Below are 16479 nucleotides of genomic sequence, written 5' to 3' on the forward strand. Positions count from 1 at the left end.
CATTTCTATTAAACTACTAGCTTATAAATATGAATAACAACGCTTTACTTTGGTTTAATGTTTGCACTGCAAGTGAAGGAATTAATTTGTTTTGAATGGAATTAACATGACAAATTATTATGACCAGAAATAAATGACCGGAGCTAGTTTACTGCCACTGTCTGCTGCCCTGTGTGGTATTACATCAGCTGCTGTTACCTAATCTCTTTTGGTTTCAGGAGGAATATATCCATAGATCGATATTTTCTTTAAGAGCCAGGCGTTTATTGAGAGTTTCGGGGGTGCGTCGCTTCAAACATATTCACCTCCGTGCGCAATTTAAAAAAAGAAATCTGGCAAATCTGACAATAACTCTCTGGGAATCGCCCTCCACCGGCTACACCCATAAGTGATTTGTCTGTGGATTGATTGACATCTGACACAGCTAATGGTGATGATAGCCCTCTCGTTTTCTACACACCTTTGTATAAAAACCTTGTTTAAGACGGGCGACTGTCAATCAAATGCCGGACATCGGCTAAATGTGTTGGAGAAATTATAAAACCGGTTTTAACTAGGGGTGGGCGGATCGATCCCAAAATATCGATACTTCCGATATTACGTTACGTTTCAAAATATTGATACTAGAGCCAATAGGATCGATACTTTTATACATTTTCCCCCCTCTCCTCTACTCGTCAATTTCATCAAAAACTATGTGCAGACGAACACAATTATATGCGCTCTTTTCTTCTCTCTCCACTGCTGTCCTCCTCTCCTCGAGGCTCGCGCACGCGCAGCGCGCTCCCTGCCTGAACGCCGATTATCAAACTGACTGACAGCAGCCAGCAGGGCAGGATAGCAGCAGCCAGCGACTCGCGAGTGCGACAAACACACGCGCATGATGGCTGAGAGAAAGAGGAGCGTTGTGTGGAGCTATTTCACAACTGTCAATGAAAACTTAGCGAACTGTGATGTGTGCAAGAAGGCAGTTCGCTACTGTGGCCACTTTGTATTGTTATTTTTCATGTTTGCACTTTAAATTTGCAAAAGTAAAATGTTTATTTGTCTATAAAAACTGTCCTGTCTTTAATCATGAACATTAATTCCGATTTAGTCTATTTATGATGCATTCAGCTCAAAAATCATGTCATGCAGCTCTCCCCTATATGAAAGTACATAAGAAGCTTTTCATTTAAGAAAGTATCGGTATCGGTATCGGCGATACTGGCCCTGAAATACTTGGTATCGGATCGAATCCAGATGTTGTGGTATCGCCGATCCCTAGTTTTAACCGTTCTAACAGAATTGCGGCGTTGCCATGGCGTAGATGGGAAACTCCCTCATTTTTTTCAATGAGGGAGGTCTTTGTCCTGGTCTTTGTTTAAAAAGCTCTGCCAGTAAAGCATTATACATCCATGCAGTAAGGGCTGTGGGGTTTTTTCGGTCTGTCTGCAGGATTATTACACACATTATTATGGACTGTTATGGGCTATTTTACAGTGTTTCACCCTCGCCTGTAAAATTACGCTTCATCTTCGTCATTTGGCTTTTTTCATCCCTTGCTGCCGGTAAGATCAACAATGTGTTCCTGTAGTGATGAAAGCAAGCGATATTCATCTTTAAAGAATCAAGATACATTAAATTGTAGTAAGCTATGTTATCTTGTTCAGTGCTACATACAAACGATGGTGGAAAAAGCACTAACCCTAACCCTGTAAAAATACTCAATTTCAGGTCAAAGTACTGCATCGAGAATGGTACTCAAGTAACAGTAGGCTATTTAAGTATGCAGAGGTAGAAAAAGTACTCTCAGATCTTGTACTTGAGTAAAAGTAGAAGTACTCAGATCTTGTTCCTCAAGTAAAAGTAGAAAAGTATTATCATCAAAATATAGTTAAAGTAGCGACAGTAAAAGTAGTCATTGTGCAGATTGTACCATTACAGAATAATATATATGATATGTTTTATAATGATTGATCATTAAAGTGTTCTCAAAGCTGGTAAAGGTGCAGCTAGTTGTAATGACTTTGTATACTGCAGGGTAGCTTGTGGATTTACTCCAGGTGGTGGAACTAAAGTCTGATTTAACACTTGATTAGATTTCACATCATTCATCCACATCTGTCAAATGTAGTGGAGTAAAAGTACACCATTTACCTCTGAATGTATAAAGTTTACAGTAATGTGCTTTAAACATACATTCAGGAGGTGTATTTATCTCTCTCAATCTCACAGGATATAGGTTTTACATGTAATGTTATATATAACTATATGACGCACTCTTCTTAAAAGGTTGTTTTGATAACATTGTTATTTTTATACTTGGCTACACAGGGGACTTTTCTGTTTCCATTTAGACTCGATGACATTCATTTCCACTTGAATAGTGTTATTGTTTTTTCTCTGTTAGACAGGTGGGCTGGGGGCAGGAGCTCCAACAAGGCATGTAGGACAGAGAGTGAATACACATACTATACAGATAGAGAGATAGAGAGATAGATGGTCTTTAATGGTCACACATTCAGAGCACACAGTGTGCATTCAACCCAACCTAGTACTAGGAGCAGTGGGCAGGGTTGTCTGGTGCCTTGCTCAAGGGCACCACAGCAGGGCCCTGGAGGTGAACTGGGACCTCTCCAAGTGCCAGTCCACACTCCATATTTAGGTCTGTTCGGGGACTTGAACCGGCGACCCTACCGCTCACAGTCCAAGCCCCTACTGACTGAGCCACTGCCGGATGATACAGAGATGCTGTATGAAAAAAACAATCTGATTTTGGAACATTGAAGAATGTAAATCTATTCTAGTAGCTAGTCACTTCAACAATGGAATTATATGATCAGACCATAAGATGGGACCTTTAAAACTGAGTTTACACTATAAACATCACATGGAGTTGGTGCATGTGATGGGTGTTTTGTAAACAAAATGTGACTTTCATGATGGAACATCTCGTGCCTCATGCCAACACACACACGAGAGGGGAGATAGCCGGGGACACTGCAGGGGGACAGACTCACCCCCAGAGTCTCTGTAACACACACACACACACACACACACACACACACACACACACACACACACACACACACACACACACACACACACACACACACACACACACCACACACACACACACACACACACACACACACACACACACACACACACAAGCATTGTGATGTATATCCAAAGAGGAAGTTAGTCTCCCATGACAGTTGGTGCATCTAACATTGGTGTTTTGTAAACAAAATGTGACTGTCATGAGGGAACCACACACACACACACACACACACACACACACACACACACACACACACACACACACACACACACACACACACACACACACACACACACACACACACACAAGCATTGTGATGTATATCCAAAGAGGAAGTTAGTCTCCCATGACAGTTGGTGCATCTAACATTGGTGTTTTGTAAACAAAATGTGACTGTCATGAGGGAACCACACACCACACACACACACACACACACACACACACACACACACACACACACACACACACACACACACACACACACACACACACACACACACACACACACACACACACACACACACACACACACTAATAGAATTATGAAATATTTGGAGATGGGGGAAAACAATGGGATCCTGTGAAGCCCGCTGTTTAGACCGGCTTGAGTTTCAATAATCAGGATTAATGTATTTATTGTTTGCAAGAATGGAAGTAGTCATCACATACAGCAATAGGACAGTGTCCTCCGCTCACTTGTATACAAGATAAAACGTTTTGCAGTTACAAGATGGAGGAATACTGGTTCATAGCACTACTCTATACTTTGTTAAAGATAACTGAGGCCCACGTCACAAATGATCACGCGTGTCATCTCCCTAGAGGCAAAACATTTGATTAAATATCATCCCATAATTATGATGTGCCTGTGACAGCGTGGCATGTTTACCTTCTCGTAGGGCCTGTCAAACACACTGTCATATATTTGGACCTTTGTTATCACACACTCTTCTGTTGTCCTTGAAATAGCACATTCAGAATTTTCCCATCAAACTGTTATAATGTAATTATCCTGTGGAAAACTGGTTGGAATCCAAATGAAACAGAAGAACTCCACTGAGGATACTTTAATCATTACTTTGCATTTCAGTGAGCTGAGGATTTTATCCAAAGCGACTTAAATGCACGTTCTACCAATCAGAGGGTCAGTGGGTCAATACCCAACCCCTGCAAGTGACAGTGAAAGTGCTCTTGGGCCAAATACTAAAAATAAACCTTACATTTCGACCCAAATGCATGTCAGCGGTTTAGAAGTGTTTGTAGGTCGCTTTGAATAAAGCTACAAAACATGTATTCATGTAATCTAACCTTAAAGATACAAACTGAAAACAGCTAAAATCCTGCAAGTATTTAGCTTTCAATAAGCCGAAAAAAATTCCATGCCACCCACCTCCCCTCCTAGAGCAATCCTCCTACGACGACTACTGAAGACTACCCTCATCCATCGCCTCCTACTCCTCCTCATCCCTCCTCCTACTTTTCCTCCGCTTCCTCTTCCTCTTCCTCCTCCTCCTCCTCTTCCTCCTCATCTTTCCCATAGGTTTTTTAACTTTATCCTCCATTTCTCAGGTCAGCCTCAGGTGATCGGTTCCCTTCAGCCAATCAGAGCTGCTCCAGGTGATGACATCATCCTCGCGTGCCACGTGGAGCCTCCGATAGATGTGTCAGGACTGACCGTTGAGTGGTCGAGGCCCGACCTGAAGCCGGACCCCAAAGACCGCCTGAGCAGAGTGGATTACGTTCATCTTTATCGCGACAGAAGGGAAGTCACAGATATTAAGATCTCGTCGTACGTGGGGCGCACGCTGCTGTCCACAGCGGGCCTGGGGAAAGGAGACATATCCCTCAATATCACCAACGTGACGCTTGAAGACGAGGGGAAATTCAGATGTTTCATCCCGAAATTAGAGGGTCAAAAAAAGTTTGCAATCGTTATTCTCGTTGTTGGTGAGTTAAACGTTAACATGTTTTATTTTATCAACATTTTGCACATGTAGAAAGTGTCACAATATAATATAAAACAAGATCACTAACTCAAGTATCTTCATGTCAATGGTTTACGTTGCCCCATATGAAACAACTATAGATTGGTGCAGTGATGCCGTATTGTTTAAGTTGGCATAGTGAGGGCTCCCTTGACAAAAAGCCAATTGGTTTTTTCCATTGGATTTTGGAATATTGCAAAAAATAAGATCTATGGCAACACACACATTTATGATACATTTACGATAGCGTAAATGCAATCTTCAGAAGGAAAATGCTATCGTTAGGCTATAAAGGAACTACAGCACGGTCACATGACTTCACGTGACCACCGCTAAGCTAAAGGTGGCTAATGTTGGGCTATAAAGGAACTACAGCACGATCACATGACTTCACTTCACCACCGCTAAGCTAAAGGAGGCTAATGTTGGGCTATAAAGGAACTACAGGACGGTCACATGACTTCACGTCACCACCGCTAAGCTAAAGGCAGCTAATGTTGGGCTATAAAGGAACTACAGCACAGTCACATGACTTCACGTCACCACCGCTAAGCTAAAGGCGGCTAATGTTGGGCTATAAAGGAACTACAGCACGGTCACATGACTTCACATCACCACCGCTAAACTAAAAGGCGGCTAATGTTGGGTTATAAAGGAACTACAGCACGATCACATGACTTCACTTCACCACCGCTAAAGTGAAGGCGGCTAATGTTGGGCTATAAAGGAACTACAGCACGGTCACATAACTTCACGTCACCACCGCTAAAGTGAAGGCGGCTAATGTTGGGCTATAAAGGAACTACAGCACGGTCACATGGCTTAATGTCACAAGAGACCCGAAAGTGCTGACTTGCTAACTCATTTTACAGGTTTTTAAGACTTATTCCTGCACTACTCTATAGTCTCCTTTAAATACTGTGTTATAAGTAATTACATATCTTTTTTTCCAGAGCAAAACTCCCCGACAACAGAGACACCACTGCAACCCAGAAATCTCCAAACTCCTGATCCTAAGGAAGAAACGGCCGATAAAGGTGACAGAAAGTTGTTTTTTGGAGCTAATCTGTTCATAGAAACCTGATTTTTTTACAATCAAACCTAAGAATTCATGCATATTTTGATATTAGAATGTCCTTTTTACATTAGGAATAGGGCAGATAGTAACAGATGGGACGTCCATGTTGAACTTTAGTTGTGCAGCGCCTCTGTGTTTGACCATGTTTTGAATAGAGGCCGATTTGCTTAATTTGCAAATATAGGAGTATGGAAGAATACGTGGTGGCATACAATGTGACTTCCTGGTTTTCTTTAGCCAGACTTTAAATAAACCTTAAGTTTACAGACATCAGATCGTTCACCAGCTTCCTTTCTCTGAAGTCAACGCTCCAAAAACAGGATCCATCACAAGTCTTAAATAGCCAACCTCTTAGTCTCTTTTCCGCTGTGAGTCTCTCTCTCTGTATTTCAATTAGATCAGCTCTAATCATATTTCTTTGTTTGTTCTTCTTCTTGTCAGGTGTGTCCAGTCGCAGCAATGCGATCCCAGTCATAGTTTTCAGCTGCCTTTTGGGGATCCTGTTTATAGGATTTTCAGTTTATTTGGGTCGCAAACATTTTCGAAAACCAGAAGTACCGAACATGATCTAATTTAATACTTGAATATAAATCAGTTATCATTTCATTGATAAGTATTCTCTGCTAGAAAACATATACTTTCTTCCTGTATGTGAAAAGGAGACAGTTGAATACTTATTTATTATTCATTTGCCCTGAAGCTCATGTCTAGTGTACATTGGTAGATTTTGCTTCACAGAAATTATAATACGCACTACGGAAATGAACCTCTCCCACTACTGCAGAAGGATAGCACTAAGTTGAATTCAATTTGACCCTGATGTGGAAAGTTTTTATACAACATGATAAAGGTGATCATTTCAAGCAATCTTGGTATTTCCAAGAAGCTTTATCATGCGCCTTCAGCAGGACATACACAGAAAGGTCCATTTGAACTCTGCTCTTGGTGTTTGATGCTCTCTTAAAGTGCCTAAATACTTCAGTAAGTACTTGTTCATGACTCCTTTAATTTCCCTTGATTTTTTTCAGTTGTTATTTAAGTATTGAATACATGTTCAATGTGTGTGTAGCATGAGGGTGGGGCAGCTTATAATTTATTTATTGTGTTGTTATAAATGTTCTAACAATGACTGATTTGTATTCTAAAATGTTCCAAAGAGGCTGGACCTGTTTATTTTTTCCACTTTACATAATTTTGTAAAGGTTCTTTCTGTGTGCAGTGTTTTGCTCTGTGTGTAAAAATAATCAGCATAGCGTTAAACGTTACCTGTTCACGCTGTTTAACGAGGTATTGTTCATCTTTTAAGTTATTTTTGGATGTATTTAAGTTATTCCGTTAGTGTTTTCAATCATTATCCAAGACTTTATCCAATGTTACTTGAGATTGTTTCAAAATGAGTTCATTTGTTACGACATTTTGAAGTATAACCTTTGTGACCACATAATAGTTGCCAAATAAAAACAGTGTGTTTGCATCATGTGTGCTGTTGGTAATATCTGTGCGGGAGTTCAGTGTTTACTCAACAAGGGAAAGGTCTTTTAAGCTGACAGTAGATCTAACCCTCCTTATCGTATTTATGTATGTGTTTATTATAAAACAGTCATTTACTCCATGGCTTTTGTCATCTGTGAGCTCTTGGTAGAAGATTCATACATAAACACCAGCTGTTTGTTGCTGTAACCTTCATCCTTAATTCATACTAGATCACCTAATCATCAGCTTGTCTGCTGCCTAAAAAGAGAACTGTTGAGCTGTTCATCAGTCATGGAAATAACTCCACATGCCTACTCGTTTTACTTGCAGTATTTTAGTCTTCATGTTTCCATAGGGATGTTAGCATGTGATGATCCATGATGCAGACTGAGTCATTTTCTTATAACAATAGCAGATTAAGCACCGTCTGTGTGAGTGTGTGTTATGTAGAGTTGACGGAAACAGAGCTTTATGCTTTTCCTACACGACCCATTTTTCTTGATAAACCAGTTCATCTTATTCTATAAAGCACCTGCAGACTAGTGTTTTCCCCACACACGTATTTCCATTGGCAAAAAAACATAGCCTACCCACACTTGTTCTGACGTCAAGTTGGGCTGACTCAAAACCTAATTTTTTATTTTTTTTACCAAGAATGAAATCATTAAAGCAGCATATTATACATATTATGAATAAAAAGGCAAAACTAGTTGTGTATGATGTGGTTGTCTGATTCTTCTGGGCTTCACTTAATGAACATATTAATTAGAAAGGATTGTTTTCTCAATAACAAATCAAATCAGGACTGGGACAAAAAATCAGCCCGGGAATCTCATCCAGCCCAGCCCACGTGAATTGTCAACGGGGGCTGGGCTGGCAGCTGAGAAGGCTCGGTCGGTACCCTCATGTTTATAGCCTGGTATTGGGCACTATCAGCAACAGTTGATCAGCCACCCAGACACACCAAGCTGACACCAAAGAACTGACACAGACGGACCCGACTGTTGTGTCGCCTCACGTCTCTGCGTCTTGGCCAACAGTCGCACTGGAACACACCGCAAAGACTTCAGCCGACGGCCAAGAAGCAAGTACGAACTGCGCATGCGTGAGTGGCAATAACTCTCCTTACCAGCAGGCGGCGGTAGTGTGTATTCGTCATTCAAAAGAGGCAACAACCGGAAGACAGACTGCGTGATACACCGAGAGAAGAAGAACAGACTGCGTGATATAAACAAACAACAAATAGCGTGTGCGTTCCATTTTCACTCTGCAACGAGAAGCTCATGGGGCTTTCCCGAACCTGTGTCGAGAGCTGGAGTTAAATGAAATCTCAGATTTGCCTTCAATAGTTTGTTTGGGTCCCTCACTTCCGTTTCACTTCTCATGAACTGATTCGCTAGCTGAACAGCCAATCAGAGTGATTTCTTTTGCCGACAGCCTTTGGCCGATTGCCTACCGAATGTAGAATCGGTAGGTTTTCGGCCGAAAAGGCGTCGGCACGGCTGAAAAGACACACCGGTGCGGGACACACCAATCTGAGTAGGGCGTGTCGACGCTCATCGTCGGCCTGACGCCCACAGACAGCCAAAATCGGCTTTAAAGCTCTGGCAGGGGTGTGGCGATGGAGGAGTTGGGCTATAGCCAGAGCCAGCCCATTTAGGGCTTTGAAAACAAATTAAAATAGTTTAAAATCAATTCGGAACCGAATTGGAAGCCAGTGTAATGAGGCCAGAATTGGGGTGATGTGGTCACGCTTTTTGTGTCCAGTCAGAAGATGCGCAGCTGCGTTCTGGACTAGCTGCAGGCGTCTGACTAGCTGCAGGCGTCTAATTGAGGCCTGGGGCCTCATTTATAAAGCCTTGCGTAGGATTCACGTGGGAAGTTTGCTTACGTAGGACAAAGCAAATACGCACAGACCATTTCCGATTTATAAAACACTGCGTACCGGCGTAGGACGTGCCACACGCACGTGCTACGCCGGTTTCCCTTTATAAATCACAGTCAACTCGAAATGCGGCGCAGTTTTTTGCGGGCTTCACGTAACGCCCATCATGACGACTGGATCTTAATTATTTTTTTGTATTTGGTGGTTTGTGTTCCAGCTTTCGATCAGCAACTATATAGGCTATCCATAATCCACCATAAGGAAATACAACTAATGTGTTGTGTTATATTAGCTGTTGTAGTGCCGAGAGATAGGAGTCGGAGGCGGTGCATCGAAGGTGCAAATGGGTACTTTAATGAGCGACAGAAATGGACATGTTGTCGGGTCGCAGCCCAGGAAGAGAAGAGAAAGCGAAAGGGAGGGCACGCAGTAAGTACCAACCAAGTATGTCCGTGTGGAAACAGTACCCCCAACCTGTAGTTCCATGATTGGATTATGTAACCCCAGTGTATGAATCAGTGATCACTACACAAGCCCCCCCAGAATTCAAACATGGCACAATCCTCGCGTCCGGGAGGAAGCACCACAGGGGCCGAGGAGGGCGGGGCCGTCGGAGAGGGCCGGGCCATGGAACGGGCCGTCGGAAGGGGGCCACAGGAGAGGGCAGGAGCCCTAATGAGGGCGAGGGCATCCCCACCGGGGGTGGGGGGCCGTCGTAAGGGGGCCGCGGTAGGAGTCGTGGCGAATGAAGAAAACCTCCGCCAGCCATAGAAAACAGGGCCGCTGTGCTGCGACGTGGGGACGGGCGTGAATATCCCGGTGGTCCCCAGCAGGGAGGAGCGCCGCCCGGCCGCAGGTGTAGGGACAGCGGCGGCGGGTACGAAGTCCTCGGGAGGAAGGAGCCGTGTCCCCGGGAGGAGGGAGCCGTGGACAGGGGAGAGGCCAGACGGGGCGCCGTCCGAAGCCGCCGTCGAGGCGAACCGTGAGCCGCGGTTAGAGTCGAGGCGAGACGGGGTCCAGAAGCGCGCCACCCACGGGCCGAAGAAGGCATGGGCGACGTCCGAAGCCGCCGTCGAGGTGGTGAAAAAGCGAGAGGGTCCACACGAGGCCGACCAGACATGGTCGAACCTCCTCTCAGGCACCAGAAAAAGCTCAAAAGGGTCGTCCTGTCCACGATCAAAAACAGGTGGGCGAAATTCTGAGAGGATCCACACGAGGCCGACCAGACGTGATCGAACCTCCTCTCCGGCACCACAAAAAAAAACAGTCGGTTGTCGATAGCCGCTAGCTGCTAGTCGTTAGCTGTCGTCGTCAGCCGTTGCTAGCTGTCGTCGTTAGCCGTTGGTAGCTGCTAGCCGTCAGCTGTCGTGGCTAGCTGTCGTTAGCCGTTGGTAGCTGCTAGCTGTTAGCAGTCGTGGCTAGCCGTTCTCGACGGCCGTTAGTCGCTGTCGTCGTCGTCGGCCCCGGAGCCTCTGCCAGGCGGCGTGCCCCCACCAGGGAAGGTACTGCAGCGTGTAGTGGCAAGCACCTCAGGGGTAAATCGCTGGGCGGCCAGGAAGAACCGGCTAGCTTCTTCGGCCAAAGCGCGGGGCTCAACACTAGCCGTGTTAGCTAGCGCAGCCTGGACTTGCAGCCGCATGTCCCGAAGAAACAGCTCCAAGAGGTAGAAGTCGGGTTCCTCCATACCTAGCAGGTCGCGGGAATGGCGAGCGACGTCCTCAGCCATTCCGTGGGGCGCACCGAGCCTCAGTCTGTGTGCACGTGGCAGCCACGGACGTCTCCAAGAATCCCCGGCATTTCGAGAAAAGCTGCGCTTTTTGCCGTGTTCGGTTCAGTCTCGGATCCTTCGCAAGACTTATGTTGGGGTCACCAATGTAGTGCCGAGAGATAGGAGTCGGAGGCGGTGCATCGAAGGTGCAAATGGGTACTTTAATGAGCGACAGAAATGGACATGTTGTCGGGTCGCAGCCCAGGAAGAGAAGAGAAAGCGAAAGGGAGGGCACGCAGTAAGTACCAACCAAGTATGTCCGTGTGGAAACAGTACCCCCAACCTGTAGTTCCATGATTGGATTATGTAACCCCAGTGTATGAATCAGTGATCACTACACTGTACAATTTACCACATATGGTGTTCTTAGTTTCCATACCTCCTGTGTTTTACGAGCGACTTATCAAGTCTTGGCAAACGGCATAAAACACGATTAAACGTGATAGTATATAAAACCATGCTCGTATCTACAACCTATAGAAATGCAAAACGGCGTCAGTTTAGACGTAATTCTGTCCTCCTGCTTACCGCATCATTTATGAGAAAACATTTCATAACATTAACACAACATATTCGAGGTGGTTTTAAATAACATATCCGTATTTATTTATTTCTCCAAGTTATGTTTTTGTGTGCACCGAGGAGTCTCAAACAGGCGTTTGTTTAATCATTTTAAGATTGGCTTTAATCAATGTTTGAAAATGAATTCTTCATATTTCATAAATGAGAGGCAACATTTTATTTATGGTATTATTTCCACATATTTCTCTCCATTCTTCCTTCTGCCAACGGTGTCGCAGTTTCTCGTCTCTCCCGTTTGTGTGCTTAGTGCGTACGCATGCGTTAGAGTTTGCGTGGAGGACCGCACATTTTCCCGTCAAGTTAGTATTTTATAAATCGCAAATATTGCGTAGAAACGGGCGTACGCCATTTTTTGAGCGTATATCCCTTTATAAATGAGGCCCCTGAAGCGCAAATGCAAAAACCCTCAGCTCTGCTGTCTGTGTGTGGGCGAATTATTTAAAGTTCACTGAAACCAAGCTTTCTAAAAAATACCCATTTTCTTTATAAACCAGTCAACGTATTTTCCCCACACATGGATTTCCAATGGCACGTAAGTGTTATGTTAATTGCTTCAAATGAACAGTCTGAAGTTTATAAGTTTTAAAAACATACCCACACTTACTGGATATTCACTTGTTCTGACGTCAAGTTGGGCTGACTTGAAACCTAATTTTGAATATTTGTTTACCAAGAATGAATTAATTAAAGGAGCACTATTACACATATTATGAATAAAAAGGCAAAACTAGTTGTGTATGTTGTGGTTGTGTGATTCTTCTAGGCTTCACTTAATGAACAAATTAATTAGAAAGGATTGTTTTCTCCATAACAAAGAAGTTAGGGAGGTTTTATTCAACATTTGACATGCAATGTTTCCTGTAAGAAGACACTACACTATTTACACTATTCTTGTAATTACTGTAATTGACATGGATGAACCATTTGTCATTTATTCTTCTTTTTGGTCTGATGAGTTCTTGAAATCCCGTCAGTGGTCACTATTTTATGTATGTTTTTTAAATCAATGAATGTCTACCCCTGACTTCAACTTATAAGATGTTCATATATGTTCTTGAATAAATAAATAAAAATAAAATGAAGGTTAATTAGTCAACTCTCCGAGACTCGGACACAGCTCGGCTATCTCCGTACGCGGTCACGTGATTTCCGATGGGGTAAAAAAACAAAACACGGGCTAGCAAAAGAGCTGTAATGAAACTGAACAGAAAAGCCCAACTACCGCCTAAATTAACATGTTTAGCACACAGATGAGTCGGTGAATTATCAACAACAACACGGGGAACTAATGTTTGCTAGTCAACCAGACTTTTTTACACCATGAATTTAAGAGGACTCTTTCAGGACTTCAATCCCAGGTAACTTTAGCACTTTAGCTAACTGTGGAGCTAACGTTAGCTAGCATTGCTTGGCTGAAAACATGGCGAAGATGTGTGTTTTATACGTGTTAAACTGTATAAACATATGTATGCTATATGAACAGATAGCTCTGTTTGTTATAAAGTAAGTGTAAATACAGTAGCTAAAGCGAAAAAACCAAATCGGGCTAAACAAGGCCAAGCTAACATGCTAGCTAAGCTAAAGCTGGGGTTTTCTAGGCAAAGCTATCTTCACTTCGTATTGAATTGCAGCATGATTGCATTATTTTAATTACTCAAATATATTTTTAGCATCCATTCTTAGGTAATAGAGTAGCACATACAGTTCTGGTTTCACATTAAGCTTCACAGGCCCTCAAGAGCAACGGATCCAGACTAACACAATACAAAAACACAGGGAAATACTTCACAATAAATAAAGTATTGGTAAGGGGTTGCTCAGAAACTAGCCACAAGTTGTAATAATACAAAATACACGAAATATTAATCGTACCATTGTTGGATGCCAATGCAGTCCAATTTAATATGTTTAAGAAATAGTTTCAGTGAATTAAGTCAGATTTTCTCAATATTTGGTAGACTTTAGGAAGGTCAGTGGTAGCTTAGTGGGTTTGTGTTGTGAAACATTTTAGCCTACTAGGTTACCTCTTTTCCATCTCATTTTAATTTCCATAATGCAAAATACTTTCCTTTTTATGTTATTTGCATTCAGGCTATCAACAGTCTCCTTTATCTTAGCTTTCAAGTTGGTCTGTTATGTTATTCCATCCTTCTAATTTTAGCAAGTTTTTCCTATTTAAGCTTCTCTACCTTCCTGAATTTATGTTCAACCCACCCAAACTTTCCACACACCCTTTTTAGGTTGTATTGCATCCAGAAAAAAAACGTAATTAATGTTACAAAAGTGTTCTTTCGATGCCTGTAAGCGGTGAAAACTCCAAACCTCTCAAGGGTACAAATAGGCTTTTACTTTGTTCATTAGTGTCCTTATCAGCGTGTTTTCTTCTGCCCTGTGTTGCAGTAAGTTCCTGATCTACTCGTGTCTACTGCTGTTCTCCGTGCTGCTCTCCCTGAGGCTGGATGGAGTCATCCAGTGGAGCTACTGGGCCGTGTTCACCCCCATCTGGCTGTGGAAGCTGCTGGTTATCATCGGGGCCTCTGTGGGCACCGGGGTCTGGGCACACAACCCCCAGTACAGGTAGGCACTCTCTCAGACATCATCATTGGGGGATTAGTTGTAAGCAGTGAGGTATTAATGAGTCAACTGTGGTTCAATCCCATTAAGCTACACATGCTGCTAAAAAACCATCACAAGAAATGATTTAGTTACTCAAGCAGCTCCTGCACAATCGCTATCTAGTTATTTTCCATGTCAACACCAGTAGTTAGGAAGGTAGTTGTTAAAGTTACCTAAATGTTAAGAGAATCAGAAGTTACACATAGGGCAAATTTGCCTTGGTGTATATGGTGCATACATAAACAGTTGACAAATTGTAAGGAAAAACACCCAAAATAAAAACCTATTATGCATACACGGCATGTAGAAAGTTATTTCTACAGGGAGCGGGGCGGTGGTGTCGAAGTTGATAGGGAGTTGGCTTGGCAACTGGAAGGTCACCAGTTCAAGTCCCGGCAAGACCAAGTGCTACCGAGGTGTCACTGAGCAAGGCACCGTTCCCTACACTGCTCCCCGGGCGCCGTTCAAAATGGCAGCACACTGCTCCTAACACTAGGATGGGTCAAATGCAGAGGAACAATTTCCCCACGAGGGATTAATAAAAGTCCATCTTATCTTATCTTATTTACATGAAATATACATATACCAAAAAAAAATGTACAGTATACTATTACAACATACTCAGAGTAATAAAATATGTGCAGAAAAAACAAGACTTTAACACTAAATCCCATTCATAAGGAATTCTTACAATTTCTATAAGAATTTCCTATTTTACTGTATGTTAGATTTTGGAGACAATAGTACGATTTGCAGCTGTTACAGTAGGCTCTGCTTGTATTAATATAATACCTATATATAGCAGGTGTCATGCTAGTGCTAGTAATGCTAATAGTCAGGAATATATACATAATACACAGCTGGATGTATGATATGAATCTGTATTTACAGTACAGACAATATTGTGGATTCAGCCAAAAAAGTTGTCAACTTACTGGTGTTCATTTCTTGTTTTAGCAATCAAACACATCAAATGTCCCCTAACTGTAAATCAACATATCAAAAAGACAGTATCTGTAATCTCACATAATAAGTCTTGTCTTGTGACGTTGATTATATACTTATAATATCTTCTTTATATATTAAGCTTTATTGTATGGGAAGTGTCTGTTTGGTTAGCTTTCTAAATCATGAAAGTATGCAGCATTACATTTCATTTTAGGAATCATTAGTGTCAGTATGAAGTACTTTTAAGGTAAGGTACGTTTATTTATATAGCACATTTTCAGACACAGCGGCAATTCAAAGTGCTTTACATCATCATTAACACTTAATAAGAAGACTTAAAACCATGCATAAAAGAGATACAGAATAGTTTAAAAACAACATTGTCTCATTTAGTTATAATATGTGTAAACTAGTTATTTTCGGCCTTACAGTGGCGATTTTGACGCTTCTCACACCACCAAAAAGCCCCAAATGTCTTCCATATCTTTGTTTAATTTGACTCTTGTTATTTCTCCTCTCTCAGGGCTGAAGGGGAGACATGTGTGGAGTTCAAAGCCATGCTGATCGCGGTGGGTCTGCACGTCCTGCTGCTGATGTTCGAGGTGTTGGTGTGCGACCGCGTGGCCAGAGGAAACTACTTCTGGCTCCTCGTCTTCATGCCGCTCTTCTTCGTTTCGCCCGTCTCCGTGGCAGCCTGCGTTTGGGGCTTCAGACACGACCGCTCCCTCGAGGTGACGAGGACAAAATGAATAAAAGCGAGATTTTATTGTACATGTAACTGGAGCTGCATTTCAAGATTCAAGGATTCAAGGCTTTTATTGTCATGTGTACATAGCTACAGTGTAGGTATGACAATGAACATCTGAGGTCACAGGCTCCTCCAACAGTGCAACACAATAAAACTGATAATAGTGCAAGTAAATACAAATACAATAGAATATAGTAGACATTGTGCAGAATAGTCTATATGCAACTAATTGGAATATTGAGTTCTCTGTGGATTTGAACACCACCTGTCTATTATTGTGCAGATAAAGATATATCAACAACTGGAGTTATACATAAATATGTTTTGATTAGATATGTTTAAGTGTGTTC

At 42.5% G+C, this 16479-nt stretch overlaps 2 protein-coding genes across 2 annotated transcripts in view; both read left to right on the forward strand.

Moving 5' to 3' along the window:
* The first annotated feature begins 1350 nt into the window (after window positions 1–1350).
* Window positions 1351–7718, forward strand: LOC117498163 (myelin-oligodendrocyte glycoprotein-like). The gene is made up of 4 exons (XM_034150263.1): window positions 1351–1550; window positions 4616–4993; window positions 5985–6068; window positions 6551–7718. The coding sequence occupies exons 1-4, from the start codon at window positions 1457–1459 to the stop codon at window positions 6679–6681; spliced, it is 687 nt and encodes a 228-aa protein (XP_034006154.1). The 5' UTR covers window positions 1351–1456; the 3' UTR covers window positions 6682–7718.
* A 5248-nt stretch (window positions 7719–12966) lies between these two features.
* Window positions 12967–16479, forward strand: part of tmem185 (transmembrane protein 185) — a 12140-nt gene continuing 8627 nt past the window's right edge. The window contains exons 1-3 of the mRNA XM_034150219.1: window positions 12967–13175; window positions 14218–14394; window positions 15905–16112. Of these exons, the coding sequence (XP_034006110.1) occupies window positions 13138–13175; window positions 14218–14394; window positions 15905–16112 (423 nt within the window). The 5' untranslated portion in view covers window positions 12967–13137. The remainder of the gene's footprint in view (window positions 13176–14217; window positions 14395–15904; window positions 16113–16479) is intronic.

This window comes from Trematomus bernacchii, unplaced genomic scaffold (genome assembly GCF_902827165.1).
Source record: "Trematomus bernacchii unplaced genomic scaffold, fTreBer1.1, whole genome shotgun sequence".
Lineage (NCBI taxonomy): Eukaryota > Metazoa > Chordata > Actinopteri > Perciformes > Nototheniidae > Trematomus > Trematomus bernacchii.

What these genes read in the sequence shown, in the direction of transcription:
- LOC117498163 (XM_034150263.1), top strand. Translation starts at nt 1,457, where the DNA reads ATGGACTGTTATGGGCTATTTTACAGTGTTTCACCCTCGCCTGTAAAA. An exon ending in AATCGTTATTCTCGTTGTTG is followed by an intron (nt 4,994 to 5,984) that starts GTGAGTTAAACG and finishes CTTTTTTTCCAG; the next exon opens with AGCAAAACTCCCCGACAACA. An exon ending in GGAAGAAACGGCCGATAAAG is followed by an intron (nt 6,069 to 6,550) that starts GTGACAGAAAGT and finishes TCTTCTTGTCAG; the next exon opens with GTGTGTCCAGTCGCAGCAAT.